Source organism: Narcine bancroftii, chromosome 1 (genome assembly GCF_036971445.1).
Source record: "Narcine bancroftii isolate sNarBan1 chromosome 1, sNarBan1.hap1, whole genome shotgun sequence".
Classification (NCBI taxonomy): domain Eukaryota; kingdom Metazoa; phylum Chordata; class Chondrichthyes; order Torpediniformes; family Narcinidae; genus Narcine; species Narcine bancroftii.
Window position 1 is genome coordinate 30437089 of NC_091469.1, and position 17220 is coordinate 30454308.

Sequence of the window (17220 nt, forward strand, 5' to 3'; positions counted from 1 at the left end):
ATTTGGGGCATCTCTGGCCCGGATAAGTATGCTTGGGAAATGGAAGCTTTGCCATATCCTGGGAACAGTAATCAAATACTTTGACCAAATAACTTGGTCTACTGATGACTAGTAGCAGTTGTTCCTGAACTTCACCACCAGGATCAGGAACAGCTGCTACCTTTCCGCCATCAGATTCCTCAACAACAAACTCAATCAGGCACTCATTTTAGGACTTTTACTTCTGCAATTTATTGAATATTTTCTCTCCGTATTGGACAGTCAGTTTGTTCATATTTCTTTATTTCTTTACATTGAGTACATTTTTTTTTGCACTACCAATAAGAAGGTAGTTCTACCTCAACCACAGAAAAAATAATTTCAGGGTTGTATGTGATGCCATGTACTCTGAGAATAATTCTGAAATCTGACCTGATACTTGTGGATCTATACCTTGTAATTAGATTTGTGATTTTGCCAGCTTAGGATATCCTGAAGAAATTCATGTCCACTGAAGTACTTTGTGGGAATGTTGTTGCTATTGAACTGTTAATGCCCAGAAAGTTCCCACAAAAGACAGTGTGATAATGAAGGAATAATTTGTTATTATTGGTGTTGATATCAAGTGATAGGGTGAAAAGGCAGGAATCAGAATTTATTGTCATGAACAAATCATGAAATTTGGTGTTTTGCAGCAGCGTCAGAGTCCAAACATTAATATTATAAACCATCTTACAATAATAAATATTTAAAAAAATTAGTGCACCAAAAGTAAGGCAGTGTCTTTGGTTCATTGAATGTCCTTGTGCAGTTGAGTGTTCATCTTTAGGCGCCTGTACCTTTTTCCCAATGATAGTGGAGTGAAGAGGACGTGGCCTGGGTGATGAGGGTCTTTGAAGATAGAGGCTGCTTCTTTAAGATACCGCTTCATGTAGATGTCCTCGATGGAGTGAAGTCTTGTGCCTGTGATGCTGCAGGTTGAGTCAACAACTCTCTGGAGTATTTTTTTCTTGTCTTGAGATTTGCCACCTCCTTACCAGACAGCAATGCAACCAGCCAAAGGGCTGTCCACAGTACACCTGTAGAAGTTTACGAGAGTCTTCGGTGACAAACACCTTACAAAGTATAGCCACTGGCGAGCCTTCTTTGTGATTGTATCAACAAGGAGGCTCTAGGACAGATTCACGGAGATGTTAACACCCAGGAATTTGAACTTCTTGACCCTCTCCACTACTAAGCCCTTGATGAGGACTGGATCACCTTCCTATAACTTTCTCCTGAAGTCCACAATCATCTCCTTGGTTTTACTAACATTGTGCCCAAGGTTGTTGATATGACACCACTTAAAGAGCTGAGCTATTTCCCTTCTGCACGCTTCCTCATTGCTGTGGTGGTTCTGCTGACATCTGTAGTGTCATCTGCATATTTGTAGATAGCATAGAACTTGGGTGTAGAGCAGTGAACTAAGCACGCGTCCATAGGGTGCGACTGTGTGGACAATCAGTGAAGAGGAGACATTGTTTCTAATTCGTACAGACTGTGGTCTTCCAATGAAATAAAATCAAGGATCCAGTTGCAGAGGAGAGGTTCTAGAGGCCAAGAGTTTGTAGCTTCTTGACCAGTAAGGAGGGAATAATGGTACTGAAGGCCGAGCTGGTTAAGTGAAAAAACACACACAAATGCTGGAGAAACTCAGCAGGTCAAACAGTGCCTTTACATAGCAAAGGTAAAGATACATTTACATAGGTGCGTGTTAATTCTGCCCATGACCAGCCTCTCAAAGCATTTCATTACAGTAGAAGTTAATGCTACTGGTTGAGGCTGCTCGCCCTAATCTTCTTGGGCACTGGGATAATTTATTCCCTTTTGAAGCAGGTGGGGATCTTTCACTATAGCAAAGAGAGATTGAAAATGTCGGCTAGTTAGTTGGCACAGATTTTTCAGTATCCTGTCAGGTATGCCGTCAGGGCCTGATGCCTTGCGAACAATGGTGGCAACAATCCTCAGAGATTCTACCCAGACAAAGAGAATATTGAAATAGCTGTTACTCTCCTCATATCAGAGGTTAATGCAAAAGTTGAACACAGCCAACCCAAGTTCTAGTTTGGTTATTGCGTTCAGTTCATCTTGGTCCTTTCAAGTAATTTATTGAGATACATTGTATAATTTTTCTCTGTAGTGAAAGCCAAGAGATGGATGACAGCTGGTTTAATGGTCATCAAAGGACAGGAAGAATGCCCAGGGTATATTATGGCTAGTACTGACACTTTTGCATTCCAAACTAAATAAGGGAGGTTAAACATGAAACACATGTTTCTCAAAAAAACATACCCACCAAAACAAAATTCCTGGATTCATCATCTCCAGGCTCATCTTGTAGCTTCTTTCTCCCTTTTTATATGTATTTTACCTTTTTTAACTCACTCTTGATAAAGGGTCCAGACTTGAAACATTGACTGACCATTTCTACCCATGGATGCTCACTGATATGGTGAATTCCTCCAGCAATTCTTTGTCTGCCCTCTTTGGTGCTGTGCTCAGCTTGACTGACCGCTTACTCACTGTGGCCTGCCCCCGCACCTCATTCAATTTGCACGGGGTGGGGGGGGGTGGTGTGTTTGTTGAACAAAAACCTCAGTGTCGAGCCTGATCACTGAGGCCCAGTGCTCCCCTTAAAGCAAGCGATCAATCATCTGCTCCCCAATAGGTCCTGCCCTTTGTCCTGGAGGCCAGCTTTTCTCCATCCCGCCCTAGCGCGTCCTGATGTGCCTGTCAATCAATTGGCATTTGCGCAGAGTGGGGGAAGCAGCCTGAGCCTTGGCGTGCAGCGGGCAGGAGGACAAGTTACTGCTGTTGCCTGTGTTTGAGGAGGCTTCAGCATCTTGACTATGCAAGACTGCAGAGTTTCCATTGAGGTGAGTGAAGGCATTATCTACATGGACCTTGCAGGAGGAACCCATTCACTAACTTACCCATAAGTACAATAAAACAATTTTTTCCTAAAATCTCCTGTTTAGATTGGGGGGGGGGGGGAAGGGGTGCTTGTATGCCCATGGGTCTTGTATGCTGTCAAATACGGTAACTGCACCTGCATTTGTGATTTGCAGTCACTGTATTTGATGAATTTTTTGGGTGGTTGAGGGGTGCAGTTGTCCTGGATGGCCTTGGGTTTTTTTGTAGTATTGGACATTCTGGGCAATATTCTTATTTCTTGTAGGTGGTGGAAAGGTTTTGGGGCATTAGGAGTGAGCCATTTGTCACATTACAACCAGCTTTATGTGATGTGAATAAGTGATATAGCTTAATCTCAGACTGCAAAATGGTCTGTAATCCATTCATGAGTCTCTGTTCCTTTCTCCTCCACAGGGGTGTTTGCCTTTGGACTGTTTGCCACGGATATATTCGTAAATGCGGGCCAAGTGGTCACAGGGAGCTTCACCCCATACTTTATAACCGTTTGCAAACCTAATTACACAGGAGCCGACTGTCGCTCCCGCTCACGCTTTATAACCAATGAACACATCTGCACTGGGAACCCGGAGGTTATCGCAAATGCACGGAGGTCCTTTCCATCGAAAGACGCGTCTTTGAGCATCTACTGTGCCTTGTATGCCACGGTAAGGTTGTGCTTTCTCACATGGTTGATAGGTTCCTGTTGTCAGATGTTGACTTCATGTTACACTCCCACCTCACACAACTTTGTAATTCTGAGATCAGACTCCTCTGATTAACACTAGCTTGATCACCTGTTCCTAAGTGCAAGATCACCATAAATAATCAGTGGTCACGGAGGATCTGTGGAGAATCAACTTTCCCAAAAGCTGGAGAAAGTCAGCAAGTCACGTAGCATTTTTTAAGTAGCAAAGATAAAGATACATAACAAATGTTTTGGACCTGAGCCCTTCATTTAGGTATGAGCAAAAATCAACAGGCTTGTTCCTCTGTAGAGAATAAAATCGGGTCAGCAGTGCTTCTGGTCGATGAAATCTTGTTGGGGCTGGGTACAAGAGTTTTTTGATGCAGAGAGAGGAGAGGAAGGACATAGGGAAAGGTTCAAGTTAGTCTGGATGTCAGGAGTTATCATCCTTCTATCACAGACCTTTCCTTTAGTTTTCTATCTGCCCCTTCCCCTTTCCCGTAACTTAAAACTTGTTTTACCTCTAATTTTAAAAAATTTTAATTAAAATGTAAACAACGCATCACAACATAAATGATTCATGTGCCTCATTAATTTTCCAAGAAATATGATGGAATCCAAATGGAATGCATTGCTGGCAAAACAAACTTGTTACATCACTCAGTAACTGAAAAATGTTATCCTGGCAGGTTATGGCTTCAATGGGGAGAAAATAAAATTAGGATTTGGAAAAGCTGAACTGTTTATGCATCTTTCCTCTGGTTGACCTGAGAGGGGTCTTTAAAATTCTGAGCAGTTTTGGTGGGATGTACGCAAAAAAAAAGAACTGTGAGGACTTCGATAATTCAGCACAGACTAGATGGGCTGAAGGACCTGTTCAGTGTTGTGGTGTTTAATGGTTCAATATTGGGGATCAGCAATAAATCCAATAAAGAATTAAAGAGGATTCCGAGGCTGATGGCACACGGATGAGACCGTTTGAAATCCTACCTCATCAGATCCTCCTTTTCCATGTGTCCATGATCACCTCTGAACATTTAATAGACATCATTGATGGAAGCATAATGTTATCACTGGTGTAAACACTCATTAAAAAGATAGATAATTATTAAAAAAAAGGATTTACAAGGACATAGCTTGACAATGGGGAAAATGAATTGGGGGTGGGGTAGTGTTGAATTTTACTCTCGGGATCAAGTGTTTGTCTGCTTGGGTGGTTTTGTGAGGGTCTAACCTTAATTCTTTGGATGCTCAATGTGCAAATGGGTTCAACACCTTTCTTCCTCCAACCACTCCTCTGCCTCCAGGCTTACCTCTCTATTGGCTCAACATGTGCAACAGAACAAAGTGATGATTCAGTCACTCTAGAAATCAGAAAGCGGAGTGGGTGATATAAAAAAAAACTGACCAAACATATGGAGGAGGTTGAATTGAATTAAAATGAAGGAGACATTTGGAGGTGTCTCATGGAGCTAGTTTATCGAGGTAACCATGAAGAAGGCACATCTATATGCCTCTACTTTCTAAGGAGATTGAGGAGATATGGTATATTGTCAGAAACTTTTTTGATCTTCTACTGCTGTACTGTGGGTTGTATCATGGCCTGGTTTGGAACACAGGATGCAGAAAGTTGCAAATCTAGCCAAGTCCATCAAGGGCACTGACCTCCTGTCCTTTCAAGACATATGTGAGGAGCTGCCTCAAGAAGGCAGTCAATATCACGAAGGATTTGCATTGACTTCCTACCTTCAGGTACTGAGGCCTGAAGTCCAGCACCTCTTGGTTCAAGAACAGTTATATTTTTAACCACTGTCAGGCCCTTGAACCTCCTCATATCACCTGCGCATTACTCCAGGACCAACAAAAATTTTATTCCACTACCACAACAGTGACTATTTACTTACTTATCCTTTTATATTTATTGTTTTTTTTCTCTTGTGATGGATTGTGTAAATTTAATTTATACTTATTGTTTCTTCGTGTGTTTTATGTATCTGTGCAACTGCAGCAAGCAAGAATGACATTGAATTTGTACACTACTACTGTATATGACAATAAACTCTGATTGTTACCATCATTGAATTCAAAAATAGGTGCCAAAAATATAAGAAAGAAACAAATTTAATCCAAAAAACCTTATTTACCCAGAGAGGGATTAAAAACACACAATGCTGGAGAAACTCAGCAGGTGAAACAGTGTCCTTTATATAGCAAAGGTTAAAAAATACATAACTGATACTTTGGGCTTGAGCCTTCATTTCTGAAAAGTTCCAGTTGAATTTCTTACTGCTGCCACATAGTTGATAAGCCATCAGTCAGCCCTTAAAGGCATACTCACACCCACTTCACTAGGGTCTCCCCACTCTCACACAAGGACATGGAACATGCTCCTGCATTTACTAAGAGTTTTCTCACTACTAGGTTGGTGAATTCCATAACCTGCTGCAGATTGTCACTTGCTCAAGAGACCATAAAGATCCTTCAGAGTCACAGCAGATGCTTTTGATGGGAACAAAACCAGTAGTGTCCAGTAAGAATTTAGCACATTGAACAGCATCGCTAAAGATAAACAAAATGCCTACATTTTAGGTGGAACCCCCCCCCCCTTATAAATACTGTGAGATAACATCATGATGAAGGGCCTCAGAATCTGAATCAGGATTTATTGTCATGAACAAGTCATCAAATTTGGTGTTTTGCAGTAGCATCATAGTGAAAACAGACATATTATAACATCTTACAACATTACTATAAAAATAAAATAATATTAATAATAATGGTGCATGAAGGTTAAGGCAGTGTCTTTGATTAATTGATTATTCAGCCCTAAAGTTGACAATTCCTTTTTCCCCCAACAGATACTGCTGAGTTCTTCCAGCAGATTGCTTTTATAAATTTAAATTAAATTTCAAAAATTTTTATATTTAAAATTTTAAAATGTTTAGAATTTAAGCAACAAGCCCTTTTGGCCCAAGAGCCCGTGCCACCCAATTACACCTAATTGACCTGCAACCTCGATATGCATTTGGTGGAAAGAAATCCGGAGCACCCGGAGAAACACACTCAGATACAGGGAGAATGCACAAACTCCTTACAGACAGCTTCGGATTCAAACCCCGGTCGCTGGTGCTTAACGATGGTGCCCTAACCGCGATGCTAACTGTGCTGCCCTAGATTTGTGCTCCAGATTCCAGTCTCTAGCAGTGCTTGATGAGAAGTTGTCTAAGAGATATCTCTGTAAGGACACAAGGGTAGTATTAGAGTGACTGCACTTCAGACAAGACTGCAGAGGCAATCATGTCTGGTTGGCTGCTCCCATGATTGACAGAGAAATAAATGACCTGCTAGTTATGTGGAGTATGTTAGTAACCTCCCTGATGTAATGTATTGATGCAAAATTCGGCAGCTGGAGGTAGGAATGACGCACAGGCTAGGTAGGAAGTTGAGAGTGAAGGTAATCCATATTCCCACTGACAGAGTAGGATAGGCATATGTGTGAGCTTGTACACAAATTTTTATGAAATTACAGATGTCCATGAATGTCATTTTATCCATATGTAGACTGTATTCTTCATGAAAATTGTAAATTAAAGTGTGGCACCATGTGAAATCAGAATGGGGGAGTTTATTGGTTCTGAATCTTTACCTCTTTTTGCTGGGGGTCCCCATAGTTGCCTTTAGTGGCTGAAAAGTGTCTTCGACTGACCTGTGTTATTCATGAAGTTGAGAGTTGGGGCTCGAGAAAGGGCACATAAGTTTTACAACAAAGTGCTTCATGGTGAAAGGAAGGCACAGTCTTCTGTGGGAGAGGTTTGGCAGTGATTAAAATCAAAGTTATGTTAGTAATCTCCCTGATGTAATGTGTTGAGGCAAAATTCGGCAGCTGGAGATAGGAATGGCGCACAGGCTAAGTAGGAAGTTGAGAGTGAAGGTAATCCATATTCCCACTGACAGAGTAGGACAGGCATATGAGCTTGTACACAAATTTTTATGAAATTACAGATGTCCGTGTATATCATTTTATTAATATGTAGACTGTATTCTTCCTGAGAAGTGTAAATTAAAGTGTGGCACCATGTGAAATCACATGGTATCTTAATTGGAGAATGTAGTCTGGACTCAGTGATCTTTGAGATTCCTGCTGTTCATGTGGTCCTACATAAGCCCATCATCATTTCATTAGATATTGTCCACATCATGTGTAAGTGCACTATTCATTTGGCTCCTCCACATAACCTGGAGAGTTTTAAACTGCACCAGGAACCAATGCACCATAAGGAGTGGGTTGTGTCAGGCTGTTGTGTGTATAGCAATGAGAGGCTCTAAGAAGAAAAAAGCAATTTTAGAGATGGGAAGGAATTGAGATCTGGGAGAACCAGGATAAAAAAAATTGAAAATGGAAATAGGAACTTGAGTTGGTCAGGAAATGCATGGGTAATTGACAGAAGGAGTGCTTTACAAGCTTGAGCATGGGCAACAGAGTTTTAGATGACCACTAGTAGATAGATTAAGGAAGAATGGCAAGCAGTGCACTGGAATTTGCATTTATGGCAGACAAAAGTTGACATATATTACATTTTTTGCACTATGACATTCAAGATTCTTTTATCGACATATAAATTTTAATTGTTTTTAACCAAAAATAGAGTTTATTTATAAAAGGAAAATCGTTCAAAGTCTTTTTCCACCCTCAGTTTCGCATCCATACATTTCTATCACTGTACATTATTGACACCTTGCTGTGAACTGGGATTCACTGGTAAGGTGTTGTGCTGATGGTTGGCCCCACCTCCCAGCTCCTCCCCCATCTGCCCAGATATAACCCTGGTTTCCCACCTAAACCCAGAACCCTTCCCAAGACTACTGTGAAACCCTACCCATAGTTATAAGCTAATAAAAGCGTTTATTCTCCCTCCAGTCATGAGAGCTTTTATTAGTGCTACAATTTTATTAGCTTATTCCCTAAACGATGGAAGCGCTACTCAAGCCTGGTATGCTGCTGATCAACCCTTTGTCCCCCGATGTGGCTGAGGAGTTCACGTACTGTTTAGACTGCTTCTAGGCCTACCTGAACACGACCAGAGACATCTTCCACACCGATGAACTCAGGAGGTCTGCACTCATTTCGAGGATAGGAATGAAAGGGTATGTAGTCATCCAGGATTGCTCTACATATGATGCTATCGAGGCATTGAAGGCTTGATATGTGAAGTCACAAAACGAGGTCCTAGCAAAGCATCGACTTGCTCTACATTTCCAATAGCCAGGACAGACCATCGATGATTACCTGCTGGATCTGTAGACGCTTACCAAGAAGTGCAGGTATGAAGCGGCTCCAGGCTGCGTTCATGAGGAAGAACAGATCTGAGGCTGGGTTAAGGTTTTATATACAAATCCAGTTGCTAGGGTGGTGACAAATGGCCAAATTTCCCCATCATTTAAATTAATGCAATCAACCTGACAAGGTTGTCCATTGTCACCAGCCTTATTCGCATTGGCTATGGAACCGTTAGCTCAGACAATACAACAGAATGATAAGATTAAAGGAATGAAAATTGTGGATGATGAATACAAGATTAATTTATTTGCAGATGATGTGTTGGTATATTTGACAGAGCCTGAACAGTCTTTGAAACATTTACAAGATTGTTTGTTAAAGTTTGGTGAATTGTCTGGATATAAAGTAAATTGGGATAAAAGTGAAATATTGCCAGTTGGGGATGGGGATTATTCAGAGTATAAAAGTATTATAAAATTAAAATGGTCCGATAAGATTAAATACTTAGGAGTGGTAGTATGCGCAGATTATCAGTCCCTATATTAATTAAATTATGTTTCTTTATTAAAAAAGATTAAAATGGATTTGATTAAGTGGAAAGATTTACCATTGACATTAATTGGTCGAGTAAATTGCATTAAAATGAATATCTTTCTTCGAATTCAATATTTGTTTCAGTCCATACCGTGTTTGCTTTCAAAGGGTTTTTTTCAAGATTTGAATAGAGCAGTGTGGGAGTTTTTGTGGAAAGGGAAATTAGTTTGTGTAGTTTTATTTAAACATATGGAAATATGCCCTAGGTGGACTGCAGTTACCTCATTTTCAAAATTATTATGACGCAGCTCAGTTGAAATTTATTAGCAGATTGATGGATATGGATCAACCTCTGAGTTGGGTAAAGGTGGAAATGGCTTGTATATTTGAAGCTGACACACATCAGTTTATGTTTAAGTGGGATTTGAATTTGTTGCGAGGATGTAATATGCTGGTTAAAGATATGGGTTAAAAGAAATAGGGTTTTAGGATCTAAGGGTAAACTGTTAATTTAAACTTCGTTATATTATAATCAGCTTATTCCTTTTTCATTGTTTAAAAATCAAATGATTATGGAATTCTAAGGGTATAAAGATAATTCAGGATTGTTTTGAAGATGTTCAATTCCTTTCTTTTAATCAATTGTGGGAGAAATTTGATATCTCACTAAATTCCTTATTTGTGTATTATCAAGTTAGAGCTTTGTTAAAAGAGAATTATGGTACGAGATGTATTTACCTATGTTGATGAAATTTGAGTCTTTGATTTCTTCTGTACCTAAGAAAGGTTATATTTTGGATATGTATCATTTGTTACAAGAAGCTATGGATAAGCCAGGCTGGGAGAAATCTAGGCTTAAATGGGAAAGTGATTTAACTTATATTTTTCCGGAAGATAATTGGGAGGTTACGTGTCATGATAGTGTAACTAAAGTGATCAATGTACGATAAGGAATGGTCAATTATAATTTTTTTACATCAGTTATATTTGATTCCAGAGAAATTGAAAAAGTATGGGTTTAGTAATTCGGATTCTTGTTTTAGATGTGGATTATGTACTGGAACTTTTTTACATGCAGTCTGGTCTTGTGTTAAAGTACAACCATTTTGGGAAGGAATTGGGTTGACTTTGGAAAAATAATTTAAAATTAAGTTACCATTAGATCCATCAATTTTTTTGTTGGGATATATGGTTTCTTTGAAAGGATTTGGGTTAGATAAATTTCAAATTGCTTTTGTACGATGGTGCTATCTGTAGCACGGAAGTGTGTAGCTAGTACCTGGAAAGATAATGTGGAGGTTAATATTTCACATTGGCCTAATTAATTGAGAACTTGTATTATTATGGAAAAAATTACATGTAATTTGCACAATAATTATTTGTTTTTTGTTCAAATGCGGTCTCCTTATTTGGAGTATATGAATCTATTTTTTATATTTACTGTATTTTTTTTATATTTGGCTCCCCTTAAAGGGAGCTGGATGAAGGGGGGGTGGGTTTTTTTTTATATGGAAAATTTTTTTTTCTCTATTTTTCTTTGTTGTCATTGTAAGTTGATTGTTATCTTTAAATAAAGTTTTCAAAAAAAAGATGTAAAAAATAAGAACAGATCCGAGACACTCTAGTTGCGGGGGTCTGCTCGAGGTACACGAGGCAGCAACTACTCAAATCGGGTAATAAGGACCTGACTAGGCCAAATCATTGGAACAGGCCAAACTCAAATATGATGACCTCGAAGCCAGCGAGCTCACTCACCTAAGTGACCCCTTCCAAGGACCAGCTGCTCACACTACCCCAGCCCTAACGGCTGCCACTTCCCGTGCTAGAGAGTGCTTTTTCTGCGGCAAGAGCCAGCATCCCTGATCTTGTTGCCTGGCTAAAGACTCAGGGTGTTCCAGCTGTGGCAAGAAAGGGCATTGGGCAGGGATTTGCTGTGCAAGAGGAAGCCTGGGGAAGTCCGAAGCCTGCACTGCTTCTGGATCCAATTCCAGCCCAAAGCTGTCTGCCTCAAATTCACCCGAACCCATCGAGGGTGGCAGTGGCAATGAGGAAATGGTGCAAAAAGGCTCGGTGACCATATTGCCATGTCCCAAATTCAAACTCGGTGCCATCATCGTCAGAGGAGGAAGGAGGGCGGAAATCTTGCCTCGCCACAAGGTCGACGCCATCTTACTCACACAGGGCAACCCAGGATGGTGGGGGCAACTTGAGTGAAGAGTATGGAGTCTCCGGGGTCCTGGCCTCGATGGTCCTAGATCAGGACAGACCTCACTAGCTCAGAAACTCCATAGTGAGTGTGAAGGTAAATGGACATTCCGCTAAATGGCCAATTGACACGGGCTCTACTGAAAGCTTCACAGACTCTTGCAGAGTACAATGTGAAGATGTATCCTTCCAATTATCGGATATTACTTGTGTCCAATTCGCATTCTACATGTATTAAACAACATTGTTTAATGTTGTTTAATGGGGGGAGGGAGGGGGGGAATTCTGTAATATTCCCCTTTCTGTACTTGATGAATTGTGCGCTCTTGAGTTGTTGGGTCTGGACTTCCTGTGTCACCTTAAAAGCGCGACCTTGGAATATTCTGGTGCCTCCCCCCTGTAACGGTTTGGAACGGAGAGCCTCTAAAATCAGAACCCAGATGCAACCTCTCCACCCTGAACATCGATCGCCCCCCCACCACTCTTCCCGAATCTGTCATCGGACTGCAAACCTACCAAAAGCAGGAGGTACAGCACAGCAGACCAAGATTTCATAAAGTCTGAGACACAACGTCTGCTCAACGAAGGTATCATCAAACCCAGCACCAGCCCGTGGAGAGTGCAAGTGGTAGTGGTAAAGGGGGAAAACAAGTTCAGGCTAGTAATTGACAGTAGCTCCTCCCTCGAATTTCTGACATGGTGAATGATATTGTGCAGTATCAGGTCTATTCGACCATCAACCAGAAAGCTGCTTATCACCAGATGCCAATCCGTTCCGAGGACCGTCCATATACCGTCTATTTGAGGCTAATAGTCATCTCTATCAATTCTGGAGGGTCCCTTTTGGTATCACTAACAGGGTTTCTATCTTCCAGAGGCGGATGGACTGAATGGCGGATGAGTATGGGTTGAAGGCCATCTCCCCCTACCTCGATAACGTCACCATACCTTGGAAGACCATGACGCCAACCTCCAGAGTTTTCTCCACGCGACGAAAGCGGCAAACCTCACTTATGACTTTGACGAGTGCCTGTTCAGGACTAAATGACTGGCTGTCCTTGGCTATGTGGTGGAGAATGGCATAATTGGCCCTGATTCCAATAGGATGTGCCCCCGGTTAGAGCTCCCTGTTCCCAGGACCACAAAGGCTTTGAGGAGATGCCTGGGGTTTTTCTTATATTATACTGATAAGTTTCACCCTCTCTTAAAAGCCACTAATATCCCCCTCTCAACTGAAGCCCAAACGGCTTTTAACTACCTCTGGAATAACATTGCGAAAGCCGCTATGCCCGCGGTGGACGAGAATGTTCCTTTCCAAGTGGAAAGCGATGATTCAGGCGTAGACCTGGCCGCTACCCTCAACCAGACAGCCAGGCTGGTTGCATTTCCTTCTCAGACATTACAAGGCCACGAACTCTGGAACCCCTCTGTGGAAAAGGAGGCTCAGGCCATTGTAGAAGCTGTGAGGCACTGGCTGGTAGGAAATATACACTCCTCACTGATCAGCGCTCTGTCGCGTTCATGTTTAATAATGTCAAGAGGGGAAAAACCAAGAATGACAAGATTGCTAGGTGGAGGATCAAGCTCTCTACCTACAATTATAACATTGCCTATCAGCCAGGAGCTCTTAATGACCCTCCAGATGCCTTATCCAGAGGAAGCTGTGCCTCTGCACACACTGGCCAACTGTGGTCTCTGTATAATGAGCTCTGCCATCTAGGGGTTACCTGCATGACTCATTTTGTCAAAGTGCGTAATCTTCCCTACTCCATGAAAGAAATCAAGGAAATGACCAGGTCTTGCCAGGTCTGCGCGGAGTGCAAGCTGCACTTCTACTGTTCCACAAAGGCGCACCTGATCAAGTCATCCAGGCCCTTCGAACGGCTCAGTGTTGATTTTAAGAGACCTCTCCCCTCCACGAACAGGAACATTTTCTTCCTCTCTATTATTGATGAGTACACCCGCTTCCTGTTCGCCATTCCATGTCCAGGACCGAGGACCGTCCATATACCGTCTATTTGAGGCCCTAGTCTAGGTTGCATTTTCACCAGGTTTGGGTATCCAGCTATATTTGTAGCAACAGGGGCTCATCATTTATGAGTGATGAGCTACCTCAGTATCTCCTGGCATGGGGCATCGCATCCAGCAGGACTACTAGCTACAACCCCCAGGGGAACGGGCAGTTTGAAAAGGAGAACGCTATGGTCTGGAAGAGTGTCAAACTGAGCCTGAAGTCAAAAGGCCTTCCAGACTTGCGCTGGGAGGAAGTCCTCCCTATGGCACTCAATTCCATCCAGTTGCTACTATGTACCATGATCAAAACTATGCCTCAAAAGCTCCTATTCAATGTCGAAAGAAGGTCGACATTGGGAACTACATTCCCAGCCTGGCTCACCACTCCTGGTCCAGTCCTTCTCAGGAAGCACTCGTGGAGAAGCAAGACTGACCCCCTGGTGGAAAGGGTGAAGCTGCTCCACACTGATCCCACTTATGCCTATGTGGAGGGCAAAGAGGACACTGTCTCCATCAAGGACCTGGCACCCTCTGGAACAGATGGTCCATGGCCTCAAGTGCCCTGTGAGCCAAGGAGCTCATTCTCACTACCCCCAGACAGGGCCTCAGGGAATCTGGTTCAGGAGGAGAATGCATCCCCCTCTACTGTTGAGCCGGAGACTCAGCCCTCCTCTCCTCCCTCACAAGGGGACCAGGAGACACAAGGGGACCAGGAGAACCAAGGAGTCCATTGCCCCCCCAGTGCTAAGGCACTCCACCAGGATCTCCAGACCCTGGACCACTTAAATCTGTAGATTTGTAAATAACTGTATATTTTTCAACTTTTTTTTCTGATCCCATGTTCTCTGTCTTCATTCACAGACCCTAAATTCTACAGGAAGGGGTGAATGCAGTGAACTGGAATTCACTAGTAGTGTGCTGTGCTGATGGCTGGCTCCGCCCCCATCTACTCACATATAACCCTGGTTTACTGCCTAAACCTAGAACCTTTCTGAAGACTACTGTTGAACCCTACCCTTAATTATAAGTTAATAAAAGTGTTTGATCTCCCTACATTTGTGAGAGCTTTTATTCACACTTCACAGCTTTACCACCATTGTGACACTTTGTCACTTCTCCCCACCACTGTTGTTTGAGACTCATTGGGCTAAAGAGCACATTTCCATGCTATCTACTTATATGGCTTTTTTTAATCTACAGTATTAGAATTTTAACTGAAGGATTGCATAATTTTCATAACTTTTAAATGAAATTGTCTATCTTTCTTTCGAACTATAGAATATTGCAGAACAGAAACAGGCCCCTTTGGCCCTTCTACTCTTTGCTGAAGTCCCACTGACCTGCACCCAGTACATAGCTCCCCATACTTCTCCCATCCATATATCTGTCCAAATTCTTCTTAAATGATAAAATTGAGCCTGCATTTACTACTTCAGCTGGCAGCTCATTCTACACTCTCTGTGTGAAGAAGTTCCCCCTTATGTTCCCCCTAAACTTTTCCGCATTCACCCTTAACCCATGTCCTCTGGTTGGTATCTCACCTACCCTCAGTGGAAAAGCCTACCTATATTTACTCTTTCTCTCCCCCTCATAATTTTAAATGCCTCTATCAAATCGTCTCTCATCCTTCTATGCTCCAGGGAATAATGTCCTAACCTGTTTAACCTTTCCCTGTAACTTCCCTGAAGATCAAGCAACATCCTAGTAAATCTTCTCTGCACTTTTTCTATCTTATTGATATCTTTCCTGTAGTTAGGTCACCACAACTGCACAAAATATTCCAAATTTGGCCTCACCAATGTCTTATACAACTTTACCATAACATCCCCACTTCTATATTCAATACTTTGATTTATGAAGGCCAATATGCCAAAAGCTCTCTTTACAACCTTATCCACTGTGATGCCACTTTCAGGAAATTATGGATTTGTATTCCCAGATCCCTCTGTTGAACCTCACTCCTCAGTGCCCTACCATTTACTGTGTTTGCTGTTTCTTGGTTTGTCCTTCCAAAATACAAAACCTCACATGTCTGCATTAAATTCTGTCTGCCATTTTTTTAGCCCATTTTTCCAGCTGGTCCAGATCTCTCTGTAAGCTTTGAAACCCTTCTCCACTGATACAACTCCTCCAATGTTAGTGTCATCTGCAAACTTGCTGATACAATTTACCCCATTATCATCCAGACCAGTGGTTCTCAACCTTTTTCTTTCCACTGTGATTAGTAAGGGATTGTTTAAGGTAGTATGCGAGTGAGAAGGGATAGTTGAGAACCATTGCTCTAGACCCAAGTGTTACTGAAATATTTTGCTTGAGAAAAATTGTCATTGGCCTATTTTCTTTGGAGTTACGAAACTATGCACATAATGAGTCAATTAGGTAGATTAAAACAGTGGTTTTCAAAGTTTTTCTTCCCACCCACATACCACCTCAAGCAGTGCCTTACTAATCACAGAGCACCTATGGCATAGGGAATACTTAAGTGGTATGTGAGTCTCCGCTCCATCCTCAACATCCATTGGAGCGCTTTCATCCCTAACGTCGAAGTACTCGAGATGGCAGAGGTCGTCAGCATCGAGTCCACGCTGCTGAAGATCCAGCTGCGCTGGATGGGTCACGTCTCCAGAATGGAGGACCATCGCCTTCCCAAGATCGTGTTATATGGCGAGCTCTCCACTGGCCACCGTGACAGAGGTGCACCAAAGAAAAGGTACAAGGACTGCCTAAAGAAATCTCTTGGTGCCTGCCACATTGACCACCGCCAGTGGGCTGATAATGCCTCAAACCGTGCATCTTGGCGCCTCACAGTTTGGCGGGCAGCAACCTCCTTTGAAGAAGACCGCAGAGCCCACCTCACTGACAAAAGGCAAAGGAGGAAAAACCCAACACCCAACCCCAACCAACCAATTTTCCCCTGCAGCCGCTGCAACCGTGTCTGCCTGTCCTGCATCGGACTTGTCAGCCACAAACGAGCCTGCAGCTGACGTGGACTTTTACCCCCTCCATAAATCTTCGTCCGCGAAGCCAAGCCAAAGAAGAAGATGTGAGTAGAAAGAAAAAGGTTGAAACCACTGATCCAGATCATTGATATGGATGATAAAGAACAATGCTCCCAGAACTGATCCCTGAGGCACACCACTAGTCACAGGCATCCAATCTGAGAAGCAATCATCCATCACCACTTTCTGGCTTCTCCCATCCAGCCATTGTTGAATCCAATTTACTACTTCACCATGAATACTTAGTGTCTGAACCTTCCTGAGTAACCTCCCATAATATCCACAGCCTTTCCTTCATCAACTTTCCTAGTAACCTCCTTGAAAAACCCCTATAAGATTGGTTAAACACTTAACAAGCACAAAACCATGTTGACTATCCCTAATCAGTCACTGGGTATCCAAATAATTGTATATCTGATCCCTTAGAACACTTTTTCTACTATTTACCTACCACTGACATCAGGCTAACTGGCCTATAATTTTCATGGTTACTTTTAGAGCCTTTTTTAATTAACAGATCAACGTGAGTTACCCTCCAATCTACTGACACCACACCTGTGCCTAAGGACACTTTA

General features: G+C 42.2%; 1 protein-coding gene across 7 annotated transcripts in view; it reads left to right on the forward strand.

The window, feature by feature from the left end:
* plppr1 (phospholipid phosphatase related 1) overlaps positions 1-17220 on the forward strand; it is a 100108-nt gene that overhangs the window by 61926 nt on the left and 20962 nt on the right. For all 7 annotated transcript variants that reach the window (XM_069923505.1, XM_069923499.1, XM_069923486.1 and 4 more), the window contains one exon: positions 3346-3596. In XM_069923505.1, coding sequence (XP_069779606.1) covers positions 3346-3596 — 251 coding nt within the window. The remainder of the gene's footprint in view (positions 1-3345; positions 3597-17220) is intronic.